This window comes from Protopterus annectens, chromosome 8.part0 (assembly GCF_019279795.1).
Source record: "Protopterus annectens isolate FY-2018-M chromosome 8.part0, PAN1.0, whole genome shotgun sequence".
Taxonomy (NCBI): Eukaryota; Metazoa; Chordata; order Ceratodontiformes; family Protopteridae; genus Protopterus; species Protopterus annectens.
Window position 1 is genome coordinate 1,114,228,245 of NC_056741.1, and position 27,147 is coordinate 1,114,255,391.

The window sequence follows — 27,147 nt, forward strand, 5'->3', positions numbered from 1 at the left end:
CCGACCGACCGGCTCTTGCGAACAGCTTCTGCTTCGGGCGCCACGCGGCAAGAAAGACTGAGGAAAATGGCGTCGGCTGATGCTTTTATACCCGAAGACCAACAAAGATGACGTCGGGTGGAGTGCGACATCAGCCGAAGCCGGACCCGGACTTTGGAATCCGGCCGACTGCGGGGCTGCCTGACGACAGGACAACCCACTTGTTATGACTGCAGATGCATCCATGAAGGACATCTGAACAGTGCAAGCAGAGCACCAGCCTGATCCCAGGTGAGGAAACACGCCACTAGTTGACAGGCAAGCATCAGGGGGAAGGCGGGGGGGGGGGGCGCATCTATAGTTATGGTAAAATTTTACACAACTATTCTATGTCCTTCTATTCATATGCTGCAGTATTCATAACATGAGGGAGAATACCAAAGTTTATGCAAAAGAAGAATTTGGTGGAGAAGCAGCAGCACTCTCCACAAACCACTGCAAAATCGACCTAGCAAAGGCAGCTCTGGACCTGGAAATGCCATCTAAATTGTAGTGTTTCATGAAGGTATGCAAAGACCAGGTAGCTGCTTCCAAGACAGAACAGGTATCTAAACCCTTGAAAAAGGCACCAGAAGATGACATAGCTCTGGTGGAATGTGCCTTAATCAGTGAGGGGAAGTCTTCCTATGGGACACACAGCAAAATGAAATGCTTTTGGAAATCCAAGTGGAAACAGGCTTGCCCAAGGCCCCTGGGTGATAGGACACAAAAAGGCGGTCAAGATTTCCTGATTGGTTTGGTTTTATCCAAGTAATATCCGAGTTGCCTGTGAACATCCAGAATGTGTAAGATCCTCTCACTAGAGGACTAAAGAGAATGGAAAATGTTGGGAAGACTGATGGACTGATTATAAACTCATCTACCACCTGGGGTATAAAGGAGGGATTAGTGTGTAAGAAAACTCTATCCTTGTGGAAAACTATGAAGGGAGAAGACATTAGTGCCTGTAATTCAGAAACCATTCTAGCAAAAGTAATAATGAAAAGAACCATTTCCCAGGTGCAATGTTGTAAAGAAGAACTCACTGTCTCAAAAGGGGCCAGGTAAGTTTTTTTAGAACAAAGTTAAGATCCCAAGGAGGAGGAACTAGTTTCCCTTGATGGTCTAATATGAAGGACACCTTTTAAGAAAAGTTTAACTTCCAGCCTGGAAGCTAAAGGGGGAGACAAAGGCAGTCATGCTGCTAGGGCAGACAGGTGAGCTTTTACTGAAGAGTATGACAGACAACTTATCAGAAATTCATACAGACTGGACAGCAAGTACAGTTTTGTACCTACCATAAATGTAGATGTTCGAGTGCTAATACAGCTGCAGTAATCACAGATGGGTTTTCAGCCGTCAGGCGGTCCCTCGGTTGGCCGAATTCCAAAGTCTTGGTCCGGCGTCGGTTGTCGTCGCTTACTCTTCTGACGTCAGTGAGGTCAGAGTATATAAGACACAGCCGACGCCATGTTCTTCAGTCTTTCTTGCCCCAGATGTCAGATGCCCCCAAAGGAAGGCAATACATAAATAAGGCTTATCTACATATACAAGCAATGCAATGTAATCCAAAATCAGTGTAAGCAAGCAAATAAAACATAGCAGGATAACCCAGTCAGGTAGTATGAAGAGGTTGTTAGGCCCCAAGCTTTTACCAAGTGGGGAAGGAGGGAGGGAAACCTGTACTGCAGATGTATTAGCACTCGAACATCTACATTTATGGTAGGTACAAAACTGTACTATGTTCATCGTGCATACAGCTGCAGTAATCACAGATGGGTAGAGTCCCAAAGCTATGCATAGGGTGGTAGGTACTAGGAGGAACTGGGTTGAGCCAGAATGCCCTGCAAAACAGCAGTGGCAAAGCCTGCTCTCGTTCTGGAATATAAGGGCAGGTGGTAGTGTTTAGTGAAGGTATGTACAGAACTCCAAGTGGCTGCCTCCAAAATATCTTTGGTAGGAACACCTCTGAGGAAGGCTGTAGAGGTGGCTGTGGCCCTGGTGGAGTGGGATCTGTAGGAACAGATTTCCCATGATAGGAATAACAAAACCGTATGCAGTGGCCAATCCACTTGGAAATGGTCTGTTTTGTAACTGGTTTCCCTTGAGCCCCTACAGCATAGGACACAAAAAGTTGTTCTGATTTCCTGAAGGACTTTGTTCTGTCCAAATAATAACGTAGCTGACTATGGATGTCTAAAGAGTGTAGCAGCCTTTCCCCTTTGTTTTGAGGATTAGGATAAAAGGTAGGTAGGTGTATGGCTTGATTTAAGGCTACCCTGGATACCACTTTTGGCATAAAAGATGGGTTGGTACGAAGGGAAACCCTGTCCTGATGGAAAATGAGGAAGGGCTGCACCGCCATGAGGGCCTGTAGTTCAGAAACCCTGCGAGCTGAAGTGATGGCCAGAAGGAAGGCTGTTTTCCAGGACAAATATTGCAAATCTGCTGAAGCAGCTGGTTCAAAGGGAGGCAATGTTAATTTTTCCAGTATGCAATTAAGGTCCCAGGCTGGTATTGGTTGCTTCCTTGGAGGTCTTATATTCTTAGCCCCTCTGAGGAACTGTCGTAAGAGTGGGTGAGAAAACAAAGGGGGATCCGTGTTGAATTCTGCAGAAATGGCTGAGGCATGTATTTTTATGGAAGAAAATGAAAGTCCACTGTTCAGCAGCTCAGCTAGATACTGTAATACCTGAGGCAAGTTCAGTTTTCTAGGGTCCTGGCCTCTTTTCTCATTCCAAGAGCAAAACCGCTTCCATTTCATGGAGTAAGCTTTTCTAGTAGATGGTCTTCTGGCCTCCAAAATGACATCCTGCACCTCCTTGGAGAGTAGGGTCTGTTGTGGTGTTAAGGAATTTTCCATGCAGCGAGGTTGAGTGTTTTCAGCTGACTGTGAAGAGTTTTGTAGCTGTGCTGAGTCAGCAGAAGAGGCATTAGAGGCAGGGACCAGGGAGGAGTTTGTGTTAGGCTCCTCAGGAGTGGATACCAGTGTTGCCTTGGCCAATCTGGAGCAATCAGTATCATCCTCGGTTTGTCTGTTCTTGCTTTCAAAAGCACCTTGGGCAGAAGAGGCAGAGGTGGGAATGCGTAAACTATCCATGCTGTCCAACTGAATGAAAAGGCGTCCACTCTCCAGGCCTTTGGATGAAAGGTCCTTGAACAAAACTTTTTCAATTGATGGTTCTTGTGGGAGGCAAAAAGATCTATGTCTGGACTCCCCCACGCTTGGATTATTTCTGCAAACACCTGAGGATGCAACTTCCATTCGTGTGGATCTGTCATATTTCTGCTTAGAGTGTCTGCCAGTGTGTTTTCCAGTCCTGGCAAGTACTGTGCTTGAAGTTCGATTTGTCTTTCCAGAGCCAAGTTCCAAAGAGTCATGGCTAGTCTGCACAAGGGGTATGAATGTGTTCCTCTTGTTTGTTTATGTACCACATTACTGTGGTGTTGTCTGTTCTTATCAGTAATTGTCCTGGATGCAGGAAATCCTTGAAAGCTGTAATTGCATTTATTACTGCTAGCATTTCTTTTTGATTGATGTGAAGGTGCTTTTCCTTTTGGGACCATCTGCCCTGAATGCACCTGTCCTTCATGTGCGCCCCCCAGGCGTAATCTGAGGCGTCTGTGGTTATGACTTGTTTTGCTTGAGGCTTGCAGAATGGAAGGCCTGTGTTTACTTGACATGCTTGGGCCCACCATGGAAATTCCTTTTGCAAACATGGAATTATTGGTATAATCGCTTCCAAACTGTGACTGTGTTGAGACCATAGATTTTTTAGGTATCACTTGAAGTTTCCTCATATGCAGCTTTGCACATGGGATTAGAAGAATGCAAGATGCCATGAATCCCAGAGCCTGCAGGATTTTCCTTGCAGTAAGCCTGGTACTTTTTGCTAGTGTTTTGAAGTACTGAGATAGTTGCCCCTGTTTTTCTGGCGTAAGATATGCCATCTGGGTGTTTGTGTCCAAGTTGGCACCCAGGAAGGTTATTTTCTGAGATGGTGTTAGCCTTGATTTCTCTTTGTTGATTGTATATCCCAGAGAAAGCAGTAACCGTGTCACATATGCCAGATGTTCCAGAAGTATGTGTTTTCTGTCCGCTTGGATCAGGCAGTCGTCCAGATAAGGGTAAATTTGTATCCCTTGAAGTCTGCAGTAGGCAATCACTGATGCCAGGCACTTTGTGAATACTCTGGGCGCAGTAGATAAGCCAAAGGGCAATGCAGAGAACTGATAGTGGATTGAACCTGCAAGAAATCTGAGGTATCTTCTGCAGCTTTGTCTGATTGGGACATGCAGGTATGCCTCCTTGAGGTCCAATGTTACCAGCCAAAACTCCTTGCCCAGCATGGGAAGTAGTTGCTGTAATGTGAGCATCTTGAATTTTGGTACGAGTAGAAATGTGTTTAGGATGGATAAGTCCAAAATGGGTCTCCAGTCGGTTCCTTTCCTTGGTACCAGAAAAAGTCTTGAATAAAAACCTTGACCTTGTTGGTGCGAAGGTACCTTTTGAATAGCTCTCATGTTTATGAGCTTTGAAATTTGCAGTTGTGCCTCTGCCCTTTGATTTTGTGGCAGGTTTGGCATGCCTCTCATTTTTGGTAGTGTGTGAAATTGAAATTTGTAGCCTCTGTTTATAATGTCCAGTATCCATTTGTCTGTTGTGACAATATGCCATTGTTTGCAAATAATGCTAGTTTCCCTCCCAAAGGTGCTGCCAGCTGAGACTTGCTTGGCATGGGAATGAGGGAGTCATTGGGTTTGCTTCCTGTATTGTTGTGCACTGTCTTCACCACCTCTTGGTGCTGGAGTTTGCCATTGTCTGCCTCTATATGATCCTTGTGATTGCCCTCTGCCCCTTGTGCGTCTGTATCTACCTCTTTGGGGCTTGTCAGTGGCTGGAAAGAACCAGTTTTTTGAAGGCCAATTTCTGCTAAAACGTGGTGGTTGGACCTGTAAGAAAGCTTTGACAGTTTGCATAGATTTGGCTTTTTCTTCCATTTTCCGTAGTATCTCCTCGGCATTACTACCAAATAGTACATCCTTTTGTAAAGGAGCATCAAGAAGTTTAGCTTTCACATGATCAGCCAAATTTTGTTCCCTAAGCCAGGCATGTCTGCGAATGACTGATCCTGTAGCAGCCGCTCTACTGGAAGCCTCTAGGGCATCATAACCACATTGTAAGGTGTGTTTACCCACTTGCTCCGCACTATGCATCATATCCTGTAACTCTTTTAAGTCTGGTTGTTCAAGTTGAGACATTTTGTTCCTTAATTGTGATAACAGGTACTGCTGATATTTAATCATATGAAACTGGCAGTTTAAGGCCCTCATGGCTAGGGTGGCCGAGGTATAAACCTTTTTACCCCACCTTTCTAAAGATCTGGATTCCCTTTCTGCAGGAAGTGGATTCTTGGCAGTGGAGGCCTTCAATCCCTTGGGGCCTTGTGAAATGGTTTCAAGATCAGCATTATGGCCTTTGAAGAGAAATTGGTGAGAGCTGGGTACTCTGTAATACCTATCAGGTTTGACTGGTGCAGGAGGCAGAGAATCAGGGTTAAGACAAGCCTCCGAATAGACATCATCCAGTATGTCCAAAACAGGGGGTATAGCCAGAGGTCTGTGTTGAGGTAACCAAAGAAATTCCCTAAGTCTTTTCTTGGAATCTGAAAAGTCTTGGCCTTCCCAATGGAAGTGTTCCCTCAAGGTGTGCAAGGTTTCCCCAAAGGAAAAATCCTCAGGAGGGGACACCGAAGGAATGGACTGTTCTGCATCCGAATCCTCAAAGGGAGAGTAAGAGTGTTCCTCTGCATCAGAATGTTCTGATAAAATGGATCCCTGATCAGAAGAGGGAGAATCTTCCTCCAGTCTGGGTCTCGTCAGGAGGGGGATGAGAACCTCTGATAAGAGTAATTAAATACTCAGCCATTTTTAGCATCTGCTTTTTAGGCATGGGTCCTGAAGATGGGCCCTGTGCAACAGGTCTCGTGGGATGCCCGGCTGCTTTGGATTTAGTGAAGGCCTTAACTGAAAAGGAAGATGAGGGCCTAAATACACCATGGGTGGAGGTGGATCTGTCCACATTAGTAGGCTCTACATTAGCAGGGGCTTCGGTGGTAGTCTGGGAAAGGGCCGAGGACCCAGCGGTCTCGGGTACAGAAGACACCGTCAAAGGAGAGTCGTCGGTAGTCAGGGACTGCAAAGGCGTCTCGCTGAGAACCAGACCACGTGTAGCCTGTTTCGGCGTGGTGTCGGTCCTTTTCCTTGCGTTTTTTTGGACAAATCGGTAGTCGGAGTATCCAACGACATTTTATAATCAAAAGCTTTACCAAAGTAGTGTTGGGCGAACTCCGCCCGATGCTTAATAGTGCGTTTATTGAAGGTAGCGCAAAAGCAACAGCCCGAGACGTCGTAGTCTGGGCCCAAACAAGGTATGCAAAGGGAATGGAAATCCTTATGCGGTATTTGCTTCCCACAAGAAATACAATTATTAACTTTTTCTGACATCGGTCTGAGGCAAGAAAAGTTTCCCCAATGGGGTACTTAGCTTTAATGAAGACTTCGGTTTCCAATTTTTTTCGTAATTCAGGAGCTGGCCGACCGGCACTTGCGAACTGCTTCTGCTTCGGGCACCGCGCGTCAAAAAAGACTGAAGAACATGGCGTCGGCTGTGTCTTATATACTCTGGCCTCACTGACGTCAGAAGAGTAAGCGACGACAACCGACGCCGGACCAAGACTTTGGAATTCGGCCGACCGAGGGACCGCCTGACGGCTGAAAACCCATCTGTGATTACTGCAGCTGTATGCACGATGAACATCCACTGGAACATCCACCAGTAGAGGTTGTAAATCTTTTGAAAGACACCAAGTGGAAACCCTTTTATTCTTGTATTGGGCTTTCTGGCCTCCTGCAGAACTTGCAGTACATCCTCAGAGAAAAGATGTCTAAAGGGAATCAAAACCCTATCACCCACAGGGTCAGTTGCAGAATTGACATCTCTGGATGTATGAGAGCTCCCCTGTCCTGTGTGAACAGGTCCATTCTGTGGGGTAACTTGTGTTGATTGCCCTTGGGTAAATGCAGAAGGGGAACGAGTGCCATCTTGGTCAAAAGGGAGTCAGCAGCAAAATTTCGGTTGTTCCTGTTGAATCTTTAGCAGGGCCTTTTAGAAGAGTGGGAAGGGGGGAATGCATATAGAAACATCCCCTTCCAAGAGGAGGACAGGGGGTCCTACCTTTCATGCCAGGGGAACTGGAACTCTGGCACAATACTTGGGAAGTTGTCTGTTCACGGTGGAGGCAAAGTGTTCTACTTGAAGTGTAAATCATCGATGGACCATATCCAGAAACACAACCCTTTGTAACATCCATTTGTGGGACTGAGTCATGGACCTGCTCATGTGTCCGCCACAACATTTTGATACAAGGGTATGTAAACCGCCTGCAGGGTGTGCTGACTCTGGGAAGCTAACTCCCAGGCTTGCAGAGCTGGTCTGCACAGGAGGTAGGAATTTGTCCCTTGTTTGACTGTTGACATACCAAAGGACTGTGGTACTGTCTGTAAACCATTTTAGGGCCCCTGAGAGAAAAGGTTTGAAGATTTGTAGAGCAAAAATCAATGCTCTCATCTCCTTTATAATGATAAGCATCCTTCTCTGAGAGGGGAACCAGATATCCCTGACCCTCCACGATGCTAGGGTTGCTCCCCATCCCAGGTCTGAAGCATCCGTGTACAGTTCTTACGTGGGAAGAGGTGGTTGCAAGGGTAAAACTTGATTCCTTGAAACCTGCTGGATCCACCAGTGCAGCTCCTTTTTTAAGTAGGAAAGAACGTGAATAAAACTCCACAGGATGGGAGTGTTGCACCCTGCTCTCAGGAACCACTGGAATTTCCTCATGTGCAACTTGGCTAATGGTACCATGGGAATAGTGGATGCCATGAACCCCAAAATGTGAAGTAACTCCCTGGCAGTCAGGGACTGCAGGGGACATCGGAGGCTGGAAGTAAGAAGTGAGGGACAGGACCTTTTCTGGTGGTAGGGAGGCTAGCATCCTGTCTAACTGGATCCTGCATCAAAGGAAAGGTGGTCTTGGGAAGGAGCCAGGGTAGATTTATGGTAGTTGACAGTGAATCCCAAACCCTCCAGAAGGGACACCATGAAGAAGAGCTTCTCCTGAAGGATATCTATAGCATGAGCCTGGAAAAGAAGATTGTCCAGGTATGGGAAGATTTTAAGCCCTGTAGCCTGCAGAAGGCTATGACAGGAGCTAAGAATTTTGTGAAGACCCTTGGGCCAACAGAAAATCCAAAAGGCAAGAGACAGAATTGAAAATGTGAGGAAGCAATAGCAAAGCAAAGATACTTCCTGAACTGAGGATGAATGGGGATGGGAAGATAGGTATCTTTGATGTCCAAGGACACCATAAATGCTTGAGAAAGGATTTGAGGAAGAACAGTGGGCAAAGTTAATATGTGAAAGGTGGGGACTTTCAGGAAAGTGTTTAGATGGGAAAGATCTAGAATGGGTCTCCAAGGACCATCCCTCCTGGGAACCAGAACATCCTGGAGTAGAACCCTTTTCCTACTTGGGAAGGTGGTACCTGCTGAATGGTGCCTTGTGAGAGAAGAGTGAAAATGACTTGGGGAAAGAATTCAAATTGTTCTCTTGGAGGCTGTGGAATACCCCTGAAGGAAGAGTCTTCCACACCATAAAGTACCCTTGGAAGATGATGGATAGGACCGAAGAGTTGAGTGACCTGTTTCCAAGCAGAAAGACAGGGAAAGGTGAAGGGACAGAGGAATTTGGGTATCTGGAGGCAAGTAGTCACAGACTATCTGGCTTCACCTAAAAGGGCGGTTTCTGAGAAACAGGAGTTGAGGAGATAGATTTAGAGGAAAACTGTCTCCTTGCATGTCTTTTGCCCTTTGAGGACTGGGGCCTGGAAGACTTCCTAACAGAATCTTGGCAGAGTAGTTTCTCTGAAACCTAGGGATTGGGGAGACAAATATGTGCTTTACGTCTTGCAGCTCTTTGCCCTTTCCCTGTAAAGATTTAGAGAGTTCTGCAGCAGAAGTGCCAAACAGAGCCTTATTGTCCAGGGGGAATCCATGAGTTTTGCCTTAATGTCATCAGGCAAAGGTTGGAGTCTGAGCCAGGAATATCTCCTGAGAACTGATCCGGATGCCACCACCCTAGCTGATGCCTCCAAGGCATCATAGTTACATTTTATTGAATGCAGTTTAACCTGAGCAGAGGAGTTAAGGATGGAGAAGAGCTGAGCCTTAGGAGGAGGAGTCTGGGAGGGATCTCTGTAAGCAGCTAACCAGCATCCAAGAGAAGGAATACTTGCCCATATGGGTCTGGCAATGTACGGCTCTGAATGTGAAGGTGTCTGATGTGTAAACTTTCTTCCCTAGTCTCTCCATAACTTGCTCTCCTTGTCTGAAAGGAGCAATGAAGTGGAAGGCAGCATCTTGGAGGCCATGTCAGTGGAAACTGAGATTGCTGCAAGGTCTGCAGAGGGATATTTAAACAAAAAATATGCATCTTCAGGTACTTTATAAAACCTTCCTGGCCTTTTGGGGGCAGGAGGTTGGGAATCAAGGCACTTAAAGGCTGCAGAGAAAGCATCCAGGAAAGCTGGCAGAACTGAAGGATTGGCAGACAGGGAAGAAGAGTCCATCTGCAGCAGATCACAATACCTTTTTTAGATTTCTGACACCTGAGCACAATCCTATTTGAAAAACTCTCATTTTAACAATGGTTTCCCCAAAGCAGATAGCTTCTCCACGGGAATCTGTTCCATTTGATTCCTCTTCTGCAGAAGCATATCCCAAAGAAGAAACCTGGGCTGAAGAAGCCAAAGATTCATCCCCAGAAGAATCCTCTTCATTTGAAGAAATCTCCTCAGAAATCCTCTTTTGTGGTGTAGAGGGAGGAAAGGAAGGAGAAGGAAGCAAGAGATACTGAAGACTGTCTCCGGGCCATAAAGTCACTGAACAGCCCTTGGGAAAAGGACTGCCAATCTCTGCTGGTTGTTCCAGGGGGCAGGAGAAGCATGTTTAAAGTTTTCTTTCTTTTGGGGAACATCCATGCGGTGGAAAGTGGATGGGCCCGATGGGGGGTCTACACTCCACAATAATGGTAGGAACATCCTCTCGAACAATGATTTGTGCAATGTCACACAGGTCTTTATTCACAATGAGCCGAGGTTCCTCCCCTATGTCTGGAATGCACACCTGAGTACCCCCGGGGATGTGTTGGTAGGGTCCTTGACGACCTCCACACCGGTAGCCATCGAAGGACTGCCTATTAACTCCAGAATGGTCTCCAGGCCAACATCGGCCTTGGGAGAGATGTCCAGAAGTGAAGGAACAGCTGGTAAATCAGGCTTAGACTTTTTGGCCTTCTTAGTTAGCAGCTTACCTGAAAGGCCTGATGTACCTTCCATATCACTCGCGAGGCATTTAAGACATTGGGTTTCTAGATATAAACTCAAAGAAACTAACTGGCTAAGCATGGTCCTGGGGACAAAGGCCTTACAAACAGAGCAAATAGTATGGTCGTGGTCAAGGCCTAGGCAAAGGTCGTGAGTCTTTATGTGGAATCTGCCTTCCACACTTGCCCTTCCTAGCTGACATGTAATCTCAAAAACACACAGTAGCAAAAATGTAATAATGAAAAAACCCCAACGGGGCACATACCTGATCAGAATTTGCAACTTGTCTGACGAGCAACTACTGGAGAAGATCTGACTGGGAGCAGAAAAATTCTGAAAATTGGTATGTGCCTATGTCCGCTTTACACCAGACGTCATTTTATGACCTACATAGGATCTGTGCTCCGACATTCCATGTACCTACAGTAGCATTAGACTTTTGTATAATGGTCAGACGTTTGAGTAAGCCGGTAGCAGACTACCCCCATGTTATGAACACTGCAACATGTGAACAGAAGGACATCCTTGATTAAGTACCGGATCCACTCTGGGTCTGGGGGAGACTTCTTGGATGACTTTTGTCTTGCAGCCTTTGAACTTGGATGGCTGCTTGTTCTCTTTGGCTGGGTGGAACATGGGGGAGTTTTTTGTTTTGGGGCGGTGGACAGGGTATACAGTATCTTCTGCACCCACTTGCTTATTATGTTCAGCCGGGTTATGTGCAGGGAAGTCAATCCCCGATTGCCTCCAGAGAAGAGCAACTGGGCCTCAATTTAGGAGCATTGGAAGAGTTTCCCAAAGAATGCATCTATGGACCCCTGATGATGTTGAGGTCCTCTGCCACAGGGGCAGCTTCTTCCATCACTGTTCCCCCTTCTGCCCCTGGGGAAACTTTCTCCACGTGCTTGAGGAAAAGACTCTTGTGATTTTCTGAACCACATCTTTCCACTGTTCCTCTGATTTTTTTTTTTTTTTTTGGAGGACAGTCTCTAGGGAGTGGAAAACCGAATGCCCATGGCAGAAAGGGTCCTCCCATCCTTCTCACACCTGGACAGCATATCTGACTTTGGGCAACAGGGAAGTGCCATCAAATGGAGAGTTGACAAATTAAGATTTATAGGGATCAGCAAAGTCGCACAAGTGCATTCAGGCTTGCCCCCTTATACAGATGCCTGAACCCACAGCTCTACACATCCCTTCGGCTACATGTGAAATCAGGCTCATGGAGGAGTATGCAATAGCATGCAGGGTGGCCATCTGGGAAGTGACTGATTCTGTACCTCTTCAGACACAGCTCCTGAGAGGGTATCTGATAGCTCCTTGATCAGATCCCTCTGCAATCTGGTAAAATGGGAAAGATAAGTCAGAGACCTCAGGGCAAAGGTTGCTGAAGAGAAGTCACACTTCCCACATCTATCCATCATCCTAGAATCCTTGTTAGGAGGATGAATAATAGAACTTTCTTCCACAAGTTCTTTTTTCATGGCTGCTGCCATGACAATGGCAACTACTGGAACACCTTTTGACCAAATCTTTTTTATCTTCTGGTGCCGTTATCTTTATTTGATCTTTTTTTTTGGGGGGTTTGTGTGTGTGGCTAGGTTTAACAGAATCAAGAGCCTCCCATGCCCTCTGAGAGATCAACTCGATGAGCTCATTGGCAGGCAGGGTCATCCAGGAGGAAGATGATCAGGATTCAAAAGTCGCCAGGTACAGTGACTCCTCCCCCATGAGGGACTGTTGGTCTTCTAGCCACCTCTCTGCTTCAAGATCTCAAGGATTTCCCCAAAGAAAACATCATCTGGAGATGACCATGGGAATCCCTCACTTTCGAGGTCGGTGTCCTCAGTATAGGACTCTTCCTTGAAGTCTAGGTATTTACTCTCATAATTCTTCTTCAGAGGAACTTCGTATGTGGGGAATTCCCGGGAAGGTATCAGAAGAGGAGGAGGGAACCCTCTTGGGCAGCCGGGGGCTTCTGGACCCGCTGTCCTGTGGGAGGACTGGATGCGATACTGGGTGCGAGGTCTGCAAGGCAGAACTCCGCAGATCCAATGAGGTAGATACTGCCTGTAGTGCCGAGGCAGACATGGCCCTCTCCAAAGCCTCAAAACTGACTGAACCCAAGAAGTGAAGGATCCCTGACCTGACAGAGCGAGCCTACGATTCCGGGCACCCTCAAACCCAGACGACAGCATTCCCAAGGCCAAAGCCGGGGCTTGACTGATCCAAGCAGAGGCTCCAAAAACTGCAGAGTTGAACCCACAGTCTCGGACTCGACCAGGCTGCCATGACCCCGAAAGCTCCCCGGCTCTGACTGACCAGAGGAACTCAGAGCAGAGGTCTGAGCCAAGGAAGGAAGGAAAGGTCCTTGGGTCCAACGCAGGAAATACTGGATGGACCAGATCAGACGGTTCCAAAACTTCCAGAGAAGTCAGAGGAGAAATCAGAAGAGGGGATGATGAGATTCGAAACTCCTCACCCTTAGGAGAAGAGAAAAGGGGCCTTGTGAAACCTTGCGACCAGAGGATCTTCTTGACCATCCTCTCCACTTCATCTTCCATAAGGCATCTAGTAGGAGGAGTTGATGCCTATGGTGACTTTGGTCTCTCCAGGAAAGGACAGGGAACTCTAGATGGCATTGGGTCAATGGAAGGAGAGTACAGAGTCCTAGATAAGGTCTGAATGGGCTTGAAAGGGTTCCCCATAGTATCCAACAACCACTGATCTGACCTATCCTTTGGAGCAGAAACGCTCAGATCCAAAGCAGTCACATCAGACGGTGGAGTCCTGGAAGCTGTTGCATCCAAAAGATTCTTAGGATCAGACAGTTTAGCCACTTTAGGTGAATGCTCCGACAGCAACTTCAGAGCAGAAGGCCATTTTCTTCCCTTGTCCGAACTTGTGCAGGACAGGAAGGAAGCTGGGCTTGACTGTTCAGATTTAGAAGTATCTTTCTTTTTTTGTTTTTTTCAGAGCCAGAAATGGCCTCCCCAAAGAAGGTGGTAAAATACTCTTAAGGATGATCTTATTTCTGCATTCAACAAGGGCCTGGTGGTTGAAAGCTTTGCAAATGTTACACTCCTCCTGCAAGTGAAGTGGACCTAGACAAACACGCAAATTATGAGTCACTTAACAGTATCTTGTGACTGCATAAGGAACATTTCTTGAAGCCAGCCAGCCGGCCAATCTGATTTACCTGCCATAACTGTTTTACCAAACTATAAAGAAAGAAAAATATTTTTTTTATGGAAAGGTTAAATATAGATAAGAAAATGGGGCTACTAACAATAGTACTAAAGACATGCCACAACACAGAAGAAAGGAAAGGGAGAGGCCATCCCAAAAAAGGTAGTGAGAAAGGACAACTAAAATTAATAGTTAAGTACCACCTAAGTACAAGAAGGCAAGGGTGAATAACTAGCGAAAAGGGTAAAGATGTTGTTTAGTTACTTAGATTTTAGGTTTTGAGCTTAGTGAAGAAAAGGTTTGGTACAAAGTATGAAATCTCTACTTAACTGCCCGAAATCTAAGTGGAAGGATCATGTCTTCGCGGAGTGGTAAACGAAATCTGAGGTGACTGGGAGAAAGGCATTAAGGGTGGGGTAGGGAGCTGAAGAGCTTTTTGGTTGCCACAAGCTATTGCAATGGCTGAGTCGGATCCGAGGTATCAGATCCAAACCTATATGAGAGGATAAAAAGAAAAATGACATAATCAGATCATTAAGTTCTGAATTTATGTAAGTTGACGGGATGCTATATACCACTTGAGTTTAAATCCATTAGACAAAGCAAAATATACTTTCTCAATAATCAGATGCAATAAATACTTAAAGGCTTCAAACAAAAGTATTCCAACTTACTTGTTCCATCATCTGGCTCAAATGTGCCAGTACTGTTCCACGTATTACTGCTGCTCCCATAGCTGTCCTCTGTGCTGGTTGGCTCTGCATAATCTGCTGGGTTGAATGTCCTGAAACAAACAATTTAACAGAGCTCTAGAAGAATGTTAGGTCTGGACAGCATACAAATGAATAAGAAGTTATGTACCTACCATAATGTTCCATGTTAGTTGTCTTCTTCTCGCCTTCTTTCTTGCTGGTTGGGTTCGAAGCCGACATTCGGCTCCGACTCGGCCATTTTCTAAAGCTCGAGAGCTACTTACTGTCGCGAGGCCTCCCTATATCCCACAATGCCTGGCGCCAGACCCCCAAATCTCGTTCGGAAGACCTAGCACCATAATAATACAAGAGGACAACTGTCCCAATAGCAAGACTTCAGCTACAGGGCTGAAGAAAAAGGTAGAGAACATAAATCGGTAAAGACTCAGCCAGTGACAAGACTCGCAGAAGGACTCTTCTCGGTCCATCTAGGCTAGGGGGATGGAGGGTGGGACGCAAGAAAGAAGGCAAAAAGAAGACAACTAACATGGAACGTTATGGTAGGTACATAACTTCTTAATGTTAAGTTGTCTATCTCGCCTTCATTCTTGCTGGTTGGGACAGCGTCCCTCGCACCTTAGTCCTGGGTGGCTCATCGGAACAGACTCTTGAGCACAGTGGAACCAAAATCAGCTCTGCTCCTAGAGGCCAGATCCAATTTATAATGTGAAATGAAGGTATGAGGGGTGGCCCATGTGGCCGCCGCACAAATGGCTTCCATAAGTAGTCTTGATTGAAAAGCTACTGATGTAGCTAAAGCCCTAGTAGAGTGGCATTTAGGTTTAGCAGGCAGTTTTTTATTCCTCAACTGATAAACAAGGGTAATAATAGAGGACAACCACCTGGATAAGGTTACTTTAGACACTGGTCGACCCTGCTTACCCTCCGCATAGGACAGGAAGAGTTGGTCCGATTTCCTTATTTGCTCAGTCCTATGCAAATAGAAACATAATTGCCTATGAACATCCAACTGGTGTAGTTTGTGTTCAGCTTTGTTGGAATAATTTGGAAAAAAGACTGGCAGATCAATGGATTGATTCAAATTATTTTTGGAGGGGACCTTAGGAAGGAACGAAGGATTAGTCCTGAGTGAAACTCTATCCTTATGGAAAACTAGGTAAGGAGGACGAACACAAAGGGCTTGAAGTTCAGAAACTCTCCTCGCTGAAGTAATGGTCACCAAAAAAAGTGTTTTCCAAGTAAGCAATTTCATGGAACAGGAAGCTGTCGGTTCAAAGGGAGACCGTATCAAGGAAGCTAGGATCAAATTTAAGTCCCACGGAGGCGGGGGATCTCTCACTGCAGGCCTGAGCAAGATTGTTCCTTTCAGAAAGGCTTTGCAAAGCTTATGGGACATGATGCTGGTTTCTGACAGGCCCGTATGGAAATTAGAGATTGCCGCTAATTGAATTCTAATGGTGGCCGAAGAGGAGCCTGTTTGAAAAAGTTCTGCTAAAAAGTCCAGAACGTTATGGACAGGGGCCGTGAAGGGATCTATATTTCTAGCCTCTGCCCAGAAAGAGAAACGTTTCCACTTACTAGCATAAGTCTTCCTGGTTGTAGGTTTGTGCGAAAAAAGGATAATCTCACGCAATGAATTGGAAATACTGGGAAGCCTGGCTAAGGTTGGAAGTGGAGCAACCAAGCAGTGAGGTTGAGAGACTGAAGAGATGGATACAGCCTGCCCGACTGATGGATCAGGAGGTCCGGAACTGGGTCCAGATTCCAAGGCTGCTCTAGAAGGTGACGATGCAGGAATGGGAACCAGATTTGTCGAGGCCAGTAGGGGGCAATGAGGATCATCCTGCAACCCAGCACGTTAGCTTTCTGAATTAGTTTGGGAATTAGTGGAAAGGGTGGGAATGCATACAGTAGTCCCTGGGGCCAATCGTGAACTAGAGCGTCTCTGGGGGAGTGTCCAGGAAGAGGGAAGAGAATGAAGAAACTGTCGCACTTGCTGTTGAGAGGAGATGCGAAAAGGTCGCAGCAAGGCTGACTCCATTTGCGGAAGATTTTGTCCGCTACTGTCCGGTTGAGAGACCACTCGTGAGGCATGAGAATAGCTCTGCTTAGCCTGTCCGCTATGACGTTGGACTTCCCAGGGATGTGCGTTGCTGTCAGAAACCGTTGAGAGGAGATCGCCCACTGCCATAGTCTGAGTGCTTCTCGACATAAGGGATATGACTTGCTTCCTCCCTGCTTGTTGATGTACCACACTACAGACATATTGTCTGTCTGAACTGCAATGGTCCCAGTGGGTACAGAGTTCTGAAGAGCTTGCAACGCTAAAAGCACTGCCCTCATCTCCAAGACGTTTATGTGCAAGTGGTACTCGTGGGGTTGCCAGGTGCCCTGGACAGTCCTGCCCTGAAAATGCCCCCCCCCACCTGATCAGTGAGGCATCCGTGGTCACCGTGGCAACAGGAGGAGGAAGGACAAATGGTCTGCCCTGGGGTCCTGATTGAGAGACCATCCACCAAGTCAATTGGTCTTTGCATGACTGTGTGATTATTATTTTGTGAGACAAAGGAAGCTGTTGAAAGGACCATTGGGTGAAAAGCGTCCACTGGAGAATCCTCGTGTGAAAACGAGCCAGGGGAACTAATAAGATCGCTGCTGCCATGAGACCCAAGGATTTTAGGACGAATCTGGCCTGAATCTTTCTGCATTCTAATAATACCTGTACATGTCGAATGTCTGCCACTCTGTCTACTGGAAGCCTTGCGGACAGATCTTTCGTATTTAATCTTGCGCCTATAAAGGTTAAAGACTGACAAGGCAACAATGCAGACTTTTCGAAATTTATTGAGATACCTAGGTTGGAGCATGTTTGGATGGTATAATCCCTGGCTATCAGCAACTGATGTCTGATGATAGCAGTAAGGAGCCAGTCGTCTAGATATGGAAACATCTGGAATCCTTGCAGTCTCAGGTGAGCAGTAACCACTGCCATGCATTTGGTGAACACCCTGGGGGCTGTGGTGAGACCAAAGGGCAGGGCTCTGAACTGGTAGTGACTGGCTCCCAGCCAGAAACGGAGAAACCTTCTGGAACGCCTGTCCATTTTGATGTGGTAGTACACATCCTGAAGATCTATGGAGCACATCCAATTGTCCTGACCCCAAAAGGATAGAATGGACTGAAGCGTGACCATCCGGAACTTCGTTCTTTGAAAAGACTTGTTTAGTCTGCTGAGATCCAAAATGGGTCTCCAGTCCCCTGTCTTTTTTGGAATCAAAAAGAACTTTGAGTAAATTCCGGATCCTTGCTGGTCTGCTGGGACTTGTTGGATGGCCCGTTTTTTTAGCAGTCTTGACATTTCTTGCACTGCCTGTTCCCGTAGACTGGGTGGAACATCTGGGATGGGGTTGTTTGATTTTAAGGGGGTGTGGACAAACGGGATTTTGTAACCTCCGGATATGATAAACTGTACCCATCTGTCTCGAGTGATGAGACGCCAGGCTTCTGGGTACAGAGACAACCTTCCCCCGACTGCCTCTGAAGGCGGACAGCCGGGCAGCCCCTCAGGGGTGCTGGAAGGGCTTGTCAGAGAAAGATTCTCTGCTGCCCTGATTCTGCGGACCCCCTCTGCCCCGCGGGCGGTGTCTATTGTTGTTCCCTCCTCTGCCTCTGGAGGGAAACTCGACACGTGTGTCAGGCACGGCTCCCTGGGGTTTCCGGAACCACATCTTTCCACTCTTCTGACCCTTAGGGTATGGTCTAGAGGGAGTGGAAAAACGGACTCCCACGGCAGAGAGAGTCTTGCCTTCCTGCTCACACCTGGTAAGTGTATCTTTCATCTGAGGCCCAAACAGAGCCAAACCATCAAAGGGGGTGTTGGTGAAAGACGCCTTGAAGGGATCAGCGAAGTTACATAACGGCATCCAGCCATGTCTTCTCAAAGCCACGCCTGTGCCTGCGGCTCTACTCGCTCCATCAGCCGCATACGAAATGAGCCGCATGGAGGAGTTAACGATAGAATTAAGAGTCGCCAGATGGGAGTATATCTTGTCTTGAGACCCCGCAGCTGATGGATCTTGCAGGGTATCTCCTAGCTCCTTGATGAGATCCTGCTGAAGACGGGTGAAGTGGCACAAATAATTCAGTGACCGCATAGAGAAGGTCGCTGAGGAAAACATCCGCTTCCCGTATATATCCATCGTCCTAGACTTTTTATTAGGGGGATGGACAGGTACAGAAGTGTCAGCCAACACCTTTTTCGTGGCAGCTGCTACCACCATGGCATCAACGGGGACACCCTTTGTCAAAAACTGTTTATCTTGAGAGGCCATAATAAACTTAGTGGGCCTGGTTGGTTCCAGTGTGTCCGGAGCTGACCACGCCTTTTGAGCCACCACTTCCATTAATGGATCGAAAGGCGGAGACACCCAGGAGGTGGAGGGGCGAGAACCAAACACATCCAAGTATACCGACTCGTCCTCAGAAGGGTTAAGGGCAGACCAGTTCCCCCTCTGCTTAAGGATCTCAAGGATGTCTGAGAAAGAGACATCTTCAGAGGGGGATCTTGGGGACCCTTCCGAATCCTCCAAGTCAGTATCTGACGTGACAGACTCTGGGAAGCAACATGTTTCCTCTTACATTTCCTCTTTCGAGGGGGCTCCTCTGAAATCTCAGGGGAGCCCTCGGAAGAGGAAGATACACCCAGTGGGGTGACCTGGAGCATTTGATCCCCTCGCTTGGGGTCTGGAGGAGGGGCAGAGACCAAAGCAGGCACCCTGGTGGGAGGAGCTGAAGGGGCTGATCGAGGTGCAGACTCAGAAGTCAGCACGCTCCTCATGACCTCAAAGGCACCCCTGTCCGGCAGAGAAGAGGGCCCCCGCTCCGAAGAGACAGGAATCTCCAGCACCGAAAGGGACGGCTCAGAGGCCGATGTAGGAGCCGAGCTTACCTGCGCCGAGGCCACTCGCCCCCTTGGAGCCGACGAGGTAGTCTCGGCGGCCAGATCCCTCCAAGGACGGCACCATTGAAGAAATCGGAGCCGATGAAGGAGCCGAAAGGGGAAGCATTGGCGCCGTTTCCAGGATCCAAGCCCCAACAAGCTTCAGCTCCGAACTGACAGGAGGAGTCGGAGGAGGAACTACTTCAGAAACAGGAACAGCCACAGCCTGATGAGGAGGGCTAGTTATCATTTTAGCCAGGGCCTGCGATTTGAGGAGTCTACTAACCACTCTCTCCAAGTCATGATCGGATAGCCTCGAGGTCCGAGAAGAGTGGGACCGATGGCTCTTTTTAGACTGTAGCAAAGGCGACCCCAGAGCCGAGCGAATCGACTCTAGGCATGGCGACCTGGATCGCTTACGGCTCCCTGACGGCTCCGACACCAAGATCGGAGCCGAGAGAGATTAGATACTTCAGCTCCGGCCAGAATCGAAATTGAAGCAGACGCTCCACCTGGCGACAGCTCCATACTAGGAGCCGATGGCTTGGTGGGCTTAGGAGTTTTCGCTGACTGAGACTTCGCCGGAGACCCCTCGGGTTTTAGTAACCCCCTGAGAATTAACTTGTTCCTACGCTCCTGCAGTACTCTCGGACTAAAGGCATGACATACCGAGCAAGAGTCCTGCAGGTGTAGGGCACCCAAACAATAAACACAAGAAGTGTGACCGTCTGTCAGAGACATTTTCTGACAGCATGAGTCACACTTCTTGAACCCTGATACCTTGGTATCCTTTGACATGTTAAAGAAAAAAGGAATACCGATGGATAAATGTTAAGACTAGTGCAAAAACACACACACACACTAGTTTCACACCATCACACAAAAAATTTAAAGGAAACAATACTAACAGAACTAAGATACTATGACTTAGACTACAAAGGCTAAACACTACTTCCTACTGGAACAATTTAAAAGGGAAGGGAATAGCCTCTAACTAAAACGGCCTACTTAGGGAGATGGGGGGGGGGGGGAGGGAGAAACTCTCTAAGTAAAAAAGAGTTTCCTAAGGGTAGAAAAACACAGGGAAAACTAAGACTAATCTACAGTACTACTCTGATTTAACAAAAAAACTTGAAAAATATACACTAAAAGTTTAACTACTAATATTACAAAAGATGAATACGATCGGAGCCAGTAAAGCGCAAACTCGCAGCTGAAGCGGCAAACGAGATCTGGGGGGGTCTGGCGCCAGGCATTGTGGGATATAGGGAGGCCTCGAGCCAGTAAGTAGCTCTCAAGCTTTAGAAAATGGCCGAGTCGGAGCCGAAGGTCGGTTCCGAACCCAACCAGCAAGAATGAAGGCGAGAGAGACAACTTAACATCCTGATTTACGTGGTCCACTGCTACAAAAAATAAATGTATTATAACAATCTTAATTACTTGTTATAGCCTCTGCTTTTCACCACTCTTAGTGTCTGAGAGCTGGATTTACAGTGACAGATACTCTGACAAACAGACACAAGGTGAAAATGTACCTGAAATAAATGGGCAGACAAAGAGCCCAGCAAAACAAAAATGAGATGTTATGTACCTACCATAACGTTCCATGTTGATTGTCTTCTTCTCGCCTTCTTTCTTGCTGGATGGGTTCAGAGCCGATCCTCGGCTCCGACTCGGCCAATACTAAAGCTCGAGAGCTAATTCCACCAGCTCGAGGCTCCCCTATATCCCACAATGCTAGGCGGTAACTACTCAGATCTCGTTTGATAGCTAAAACCAAGCAGTTCTGGTCTCCATAGAATGGAGAAGAGAGAAAAAGAATCCACCTCTATGTAAACCTGTATGTAAGCTACCACAAACATAAAAGGGAGAATAGAGGTGGTAGAACATGTGGAAAGGAAAACCCCAATGGAAGATCCCAAAAATTCCTATCGGTCTGTCCAGGCTAGGGGGAAGGAGGGTGGGAAGCAAGAAAGAAGGCGAGAAGAAGACAACTAACATGGAACGTTATGGTAGGTACATAACTTCTCAATGTTAAGTTGTCAATCTCGCCTTCATTCTTGCTGGATGGGACCGCGTCCCTAGCACCTTACCCCGGGTGGCTTATTATCGGAAAAGACTCTTGAGAACAGTGGAACCAAAGTTGGCACGGTTTCTGGAGGCCATATCCAATTTGTAATGCGAGATAAAAGTATGAGGAGAAGCCCATGTGGCTGCTGCACAAATGGAATCTATTGGTAGCCTGCCCTGAAAAGCTACAGATGTAGCTAATGCCCTAGTTGAATGAGCTCTAGGTCTTGAAGGCAGTTTTTGATGTCTGATTTCATAGATGAAGGTAATTATAGAGGTAAGCCATCTTGAAAGGGACACTTCAGTAACTGGAAGGCCCAATTTCCCTTCCGCATAAGACAGGAAGAGCTGGTCAGATTTCCTGAACTGTTTTGTCCTGTCTAAATAATATTGAAGTTGGCGATGAACATCTAGAAAATGTAACTTTTGTTCCAACCTGTTGGAATAATCAGGGAAGAAGACGGGGAGATCAATCGTCTGGTTTGGGTTTACCTCAGAGAAAACCTTAGGCAAGAAGGACGGATTAGTCCAGAGGGACACCCTGTCTTTATGGAAAACTAAGTAAGGAGGACGACTGCAAAGAGCATGAATAAGAAGTTATGTCTTACCATAACGATCCATGTGAATTGTTCATCTCGCCTTTGTTCTTACACACGGGTTCGGAGCCGATCCTCGGCTCCGAGTCGGCCGCATCACTAGCTCGCATCTTCGAGAAAGCTCGAGGCACAGTAATATCCCATGATCCTCTGGTGCTAACCCTCAGATCTAGTTTGCTATACCAGAAGAATCCCTCTTAGAAACATGTCTAAAAACCCTACTGCCAGGTAGAGGATAAAAGATGCCATTACTGATGTTAATAACATGTCAACCATACCTAGAAAAGGCTGAAAAGGAATCTAATCAAAAAAACGTTCTCCCAGACCGTAGGACGGGGGATGGAGGGGGGGAATGTAAGAACAAAGGCGAGATGAACAATTCACATGGATAGTTATGGTAAGACATAACTTCTTAATGTGAAATTGTTCAATCTCACCGTTTGTTCTTACACATGGGTAGCGTCCCTAGCTCCTTTTTTCCCGGGTGGCTCAAGGGAGAACATTCCTGAGTACAGTGGAACCAAAGCGCCTGTCCCTGGAGTTCTTGTCTAGCTTGTAGTGGGCGATAAAGGTATGTGGTTTTGCCCAAGTTGCTGCTGCACAAATGGTATCTAAAGGCAAACGAGCGGTATGGGCTGAAGAAGTAGCAATCGCCCTTGTAGAAAGAGCTCTGGGTTTGAAAGGAAGCTGTTGTTTGGAATCAGCATATACGAATTTTATGCAATCTGAGAGCCATTTGGATAAGGTAACCTTCGTTACTGCCTGTCCTTTTCTTTGGTCCGCATATGATACAAAAAGTTGATCCGACTTTCTGTATTCTTTTGTTCTATGCAAGTAAAATCTTAGTCTGTGAACGTCTAACTTATGCAATGTGTATTCCCAGCTTATTGGAATGATTTTTAAAGAAGGTAGGCAGTTCAATAGATTGGTTGATATTCTGAATCGAAAAAATCTTCGGAAGAAAAGATGGATTGGTGCACAAGGTTACTCTATCCGGATGAAAGATCATGTACGGGGGTCGGATAGATAAAGCCTGTAACTCTGAAACTCTTCTGGCTGAAGTGATGGCAACCAGAAAGAGTGTTTTCCACGAAAGCAATTTTAACGAAGTTGTGGTTGCTGGTTCAAAAGGGGGCAACATGAGTTGTGACAGCATGAGATTAAGATTCCAAGGGGTTATTGGATTACGAAAAGGAGGACGGAGATGAAAAGTACCTTTCATGAAGGCTTTACAAAGCCTGTGAGACATAAGAGAACCATCCTTACGGCCAGTATGAAAATTGGATATAGCGGCCAGTTGAACTCTTATAGTGGATGTTGATGCTCCTTCTTGAAAAAGAGAGGAAAGGAAATCTAGTATCTGGTGTACTGGGGCCCCGAATGGATCTATACCTTGTTTGGAGGCCCAGTGCACAAAACGGTTCCATTTGCTAATGTACAATTTTCTTGTAGATGGTTTGTGAGAAGATACAATAATTTGTTGTACTGCAGGAGATAGTAACTCCGACCTGGCTAAGATGGGAAGCGGAGCAGCCAAGCTGTCAGTTTGAGGGACTTGAGGGAGGTGTGAGGAACTCCCGACGAGTGTGTCAACAGATCTGGCTCCGGGTCCAGAATCCATGGTTCCTCCACTTGATGGGATTGAAGGAAGGGAAACCAGATTTGTCGAGGCCAGAATGGTGCTATCAGTATTATGGTCCTGTCCAGACATTTGGCTTTCTGCAAAAACCTGGGAATTAGCGGAACAGGAGGAAAGGCATAAAGGAGACCCGGGGGCCAATCGTATACCAGTGCGTCCCTGGGGACACCCCCTGGGGGGGGTAACAGGGCAAAATAGCTTCTGCATTTGGCATTCAAAGGGGATGCAAACAGGTCGCAGCAAGGCTGGCCCCATCTGCGGAAGATCTCTTCCGCTACTTGACGTTTGAGGGACCAATCGTGAGGGAACAGGATGGCTCTGCTCAACCTGTCCGCGATTACGTTGGAAATCCCCGGGATGTGCGTTGCTATCAGAAAGCGTCCGGTGGACTTTGCCCACTGCCCAATTCTGAGGGCCTCTCTGCATAACGGGTAAGATCTGGTTCCCCCTTGCTTGTTTATGTACCAGACCACTGACATGCTGTCTGTCTGAACTGTCACTGTTCCCCGAGGTAAGGACTCGTGAAAGTGTTGCAACGCTAGAAACACTGCCCTCAGCTCTAGAACACTGATGTGCAGATTGTACTCCAAGTTGGACCATTGACCTTGGACTGTTTGTCCCTGAAAGAATCCCCCCCACCCTATCAGGGAAGCATCCATGGTTAGAGTTGCTATCGGACTGGGTAATAGAAAGGGTCGTCCTAGTGTTAGCTCTTGACTGTGTATCCACCACAAGAGATCCTTCTTGCAATAATTCGTGATCCAGATTTCGTGAGACAGTGGAAGTTGTAGATACGACCATTGGGCGAATAGCATCCATTGAAGGATCCTCATGTGCATTCTGCCTAAGGGAACTACCAGAAGGGATGCTGACATCAAGCCTAGCACTCTTAATACTTGTCATGCTGAGACTCTGTTGTTCAGAAGAAGGAGCGAAATTTGGTGCCTGAGGTCTGACACCCTTGATGGGGGGAGAGTAACTTGAGCCAGGGAGGTATCTAGCTGTGCTCCTATAAATAAGATACGCTGTGACGGCGATAAGACAGATTTTCCAAAATTCACCGTTATGCCTAGTGAAGAGCAAAGATTGATGGCGTAGTCCCTGGCTTGTAGCAGACGACACTTGGTGGTGGCGGAAAGGAGCCAGTCGTCTAGATAAGGAAACACCCGGAATCCCTTTCGTCTCAAGTGAGACGCTACTACTGCCATGCATTTGGTGAACACCCTGGGGGCTGAGGTGAGACCAAAGGGCAGAGCGCGAAACTGGATGACTGGCTCCCAGCCGGAAGCGCAAATGATCTCTGGACGCCCTGGCCATTTTTATACGGTAGTATGCGTCTTTGAGATCTAAAGAGCACATCCAGTCGCCCTTTTGCAGAAAAGGGGGGATTGACTGAAGCGTGACCATCCGGAACTTTTCCTTTTTTACAAAGGTATTTAACTTGCTGAGGTCTAGAATTGGCCTCCAGTCCCCTGTTTTCTTTGGAACTAAAAAGAACCTTGAGTAAGTTCCGGATCCTATTTGGTCCGCTGGGACTGGTTGGATGACTCTGTTTTCGAGCAACCTTTTTATTTCTATGGTTGCTTGATCTCGCAGACTGGGTGGAACATCTTGGAGTTTTTTGGAGTTTGGTGGTATTGTTATGAAGGGGATGTTGTAGCCTCTGGTAACTGCTTTTTATCCAGTAATCTGATGTAAGATTTAGCCAGGCCTCTGGGTATAAAGCTAAGCGACCCCCGACTGCCTCCAGAGCAGGACAGTCGGGCCTGCACTCAGGAGTGCTGGAAGGGTTTTCCAGAGAACGTCTCTCTGTCACCCTGATTTTGCGGACCCCCTCTGCCGGCTGGGCGTCTTCCATTCTTCCCCTCCTCTGCCTCTGGAGGCGTCACTGGGTGTGTTGAAAAGATCCCTGAGTCTTTCGGAACCACATCTTTCCTCCTCGTTGCCCTTTAGGGTAGGGTCTAGATGGAACGGAAAAACGGACCCCTACGGCAGACAGGGTCTTCCCTTCTTGTTCACACCTTGTGAGAGTCTCCTTTATTTTGGGCCCAAACAGGGAGGCACCATCAAAGGGGGCATTGGCAAAAGAAGACTTAAAGGTTTCTGCAAAGGAGCATAAGCGCAACCAGGATTGTCTTCTCAGTGCAATCGCTGAAGCTGCCGCTCTACTCGATCCTTCGGCTGCGTATGAAATCAGCCTCATGGACGAGTTGACTATGGAATTTAGGGTGTTAAGTTAAGCTGTCACTTTGTTGGCGACAGCAGCATCTGTGTGTCCCTGAAGAGTATCTCCTAACTCCTTAATGAGATCTCTTTGTAAACGCGTAAAATGCGTAAGGTAGTTGAGCGATCGGATGGAAAAAGTCGCCGAACTAAATATGCGCTTCCCATATCTGTCCATTGTCCTAGAATCCTTATTAGGAGGATGGACAGAGGAAGATGATTCAGACATCTCTTTCTTAGTGGCCGCCGCCACCACCATAGTGTCTACGGGAACTCCTTTAGTAAGGTAGGCTTTATCTTGAGGAGCTGTCATATATTTGTTGGGTTTACGTGGGACTGGTTCCACTGTATCAGGTGTTTCCCAAGCCCTCCGAGCTACTAGGTCCATAAGATCGTCAAAGGGAGGAGTCACCCAGGAGGTAGAAGGTTGAGTCCCAAATGCCTTCAGTAAAACCGATTCATCTGCAGAAGGGGTAAGGGTTTGCCAGTCCCCTCTTTGCTTCAGGATTTCCAAAATGTCTGCGAAGGAGACATCCTCAGAGGTGGACCTTGGGGACCCTTCTGCTTCATCTAAATCAGTATCAGATGTAAGAGATTCCTGAGGGGAATCTATGTGCCTCCTCTTGCACAGTTGTTTCCTCGGAACATCCTCAGTGGGAGCTTCTGGGGATGCATCTGAAAAACCAGAGTCTCCCTGTGGGGATTTCTGAGGCATTGGGTCTCGACGCTTGGTAGGTACCGAAGGTACAGAAGCAGAACACGGACCTTTTGGGGAAGGAGATAAAGAAGCCGATGAAGTCAGTGTCTGATCCGACAAGACCTTCCTCATGATGTCAAAGGTACCGGTGCCCCGACCCGAACCGATCCGAAGAAGGAAGTCGTTTCTCCGGAATCGGAACCACGGGCTCCAACACTGAGGATGGATCCGAACTGATCTAAGCCGAGGCACCGAGGGGAAGAGTCGGAACCGAAATCTCGGTTCGACTATCCCCCCCGGAACCCAGGAAAGATGTTCGGCTCCGAGACTCTCCGGCTGGTTCCGAAGGAGTCTAGGTCAACGGAGCCGATAGCACTACTGGAGGCTTCGGCACCGAGGGCTCTACAATCATCGGTTCTTCGACTCCTAACACCGATGACTCGACGGGTCTCGGAGGAGGAAGTGTCGAGAGAGTTGGAATGGCTTCGAGTTTCGAAACCAACTGGGACGAAACTTCGAGTAATTTTGAGAAAGCCGAGTTCTCCATAAGCTTCTGTACCACTCTGTCCACATCGGAGTCTGAGATGGGCCTCGAAGAACGGGTCGAAGGAATCGAAGCCG

At 47.2% G+C, this 27,147-nt stretch overlaps 1 protein-coding gene across 1 annotated transcript in view; it reads right to left on the reverse strand.

The window, feature by feature from the left end:
* UBAP2L (ubiquitin associated protein 2 like) overlaps positions 1–27,147 on the reverse strand; it is a gene marked incomplete in the record, with an annotated part of 3,970,948 nt that overhangs the window by 3,107,304 nt on the left and 836,497 nt on the right. Inside the window, 1 exon segment of the mRNA XM_044080639.1 lies at positions 14,324–14,433. Coding sequence (XP_043936574.1) covers positions 14,324–14,433 — 110 coding nt within the window.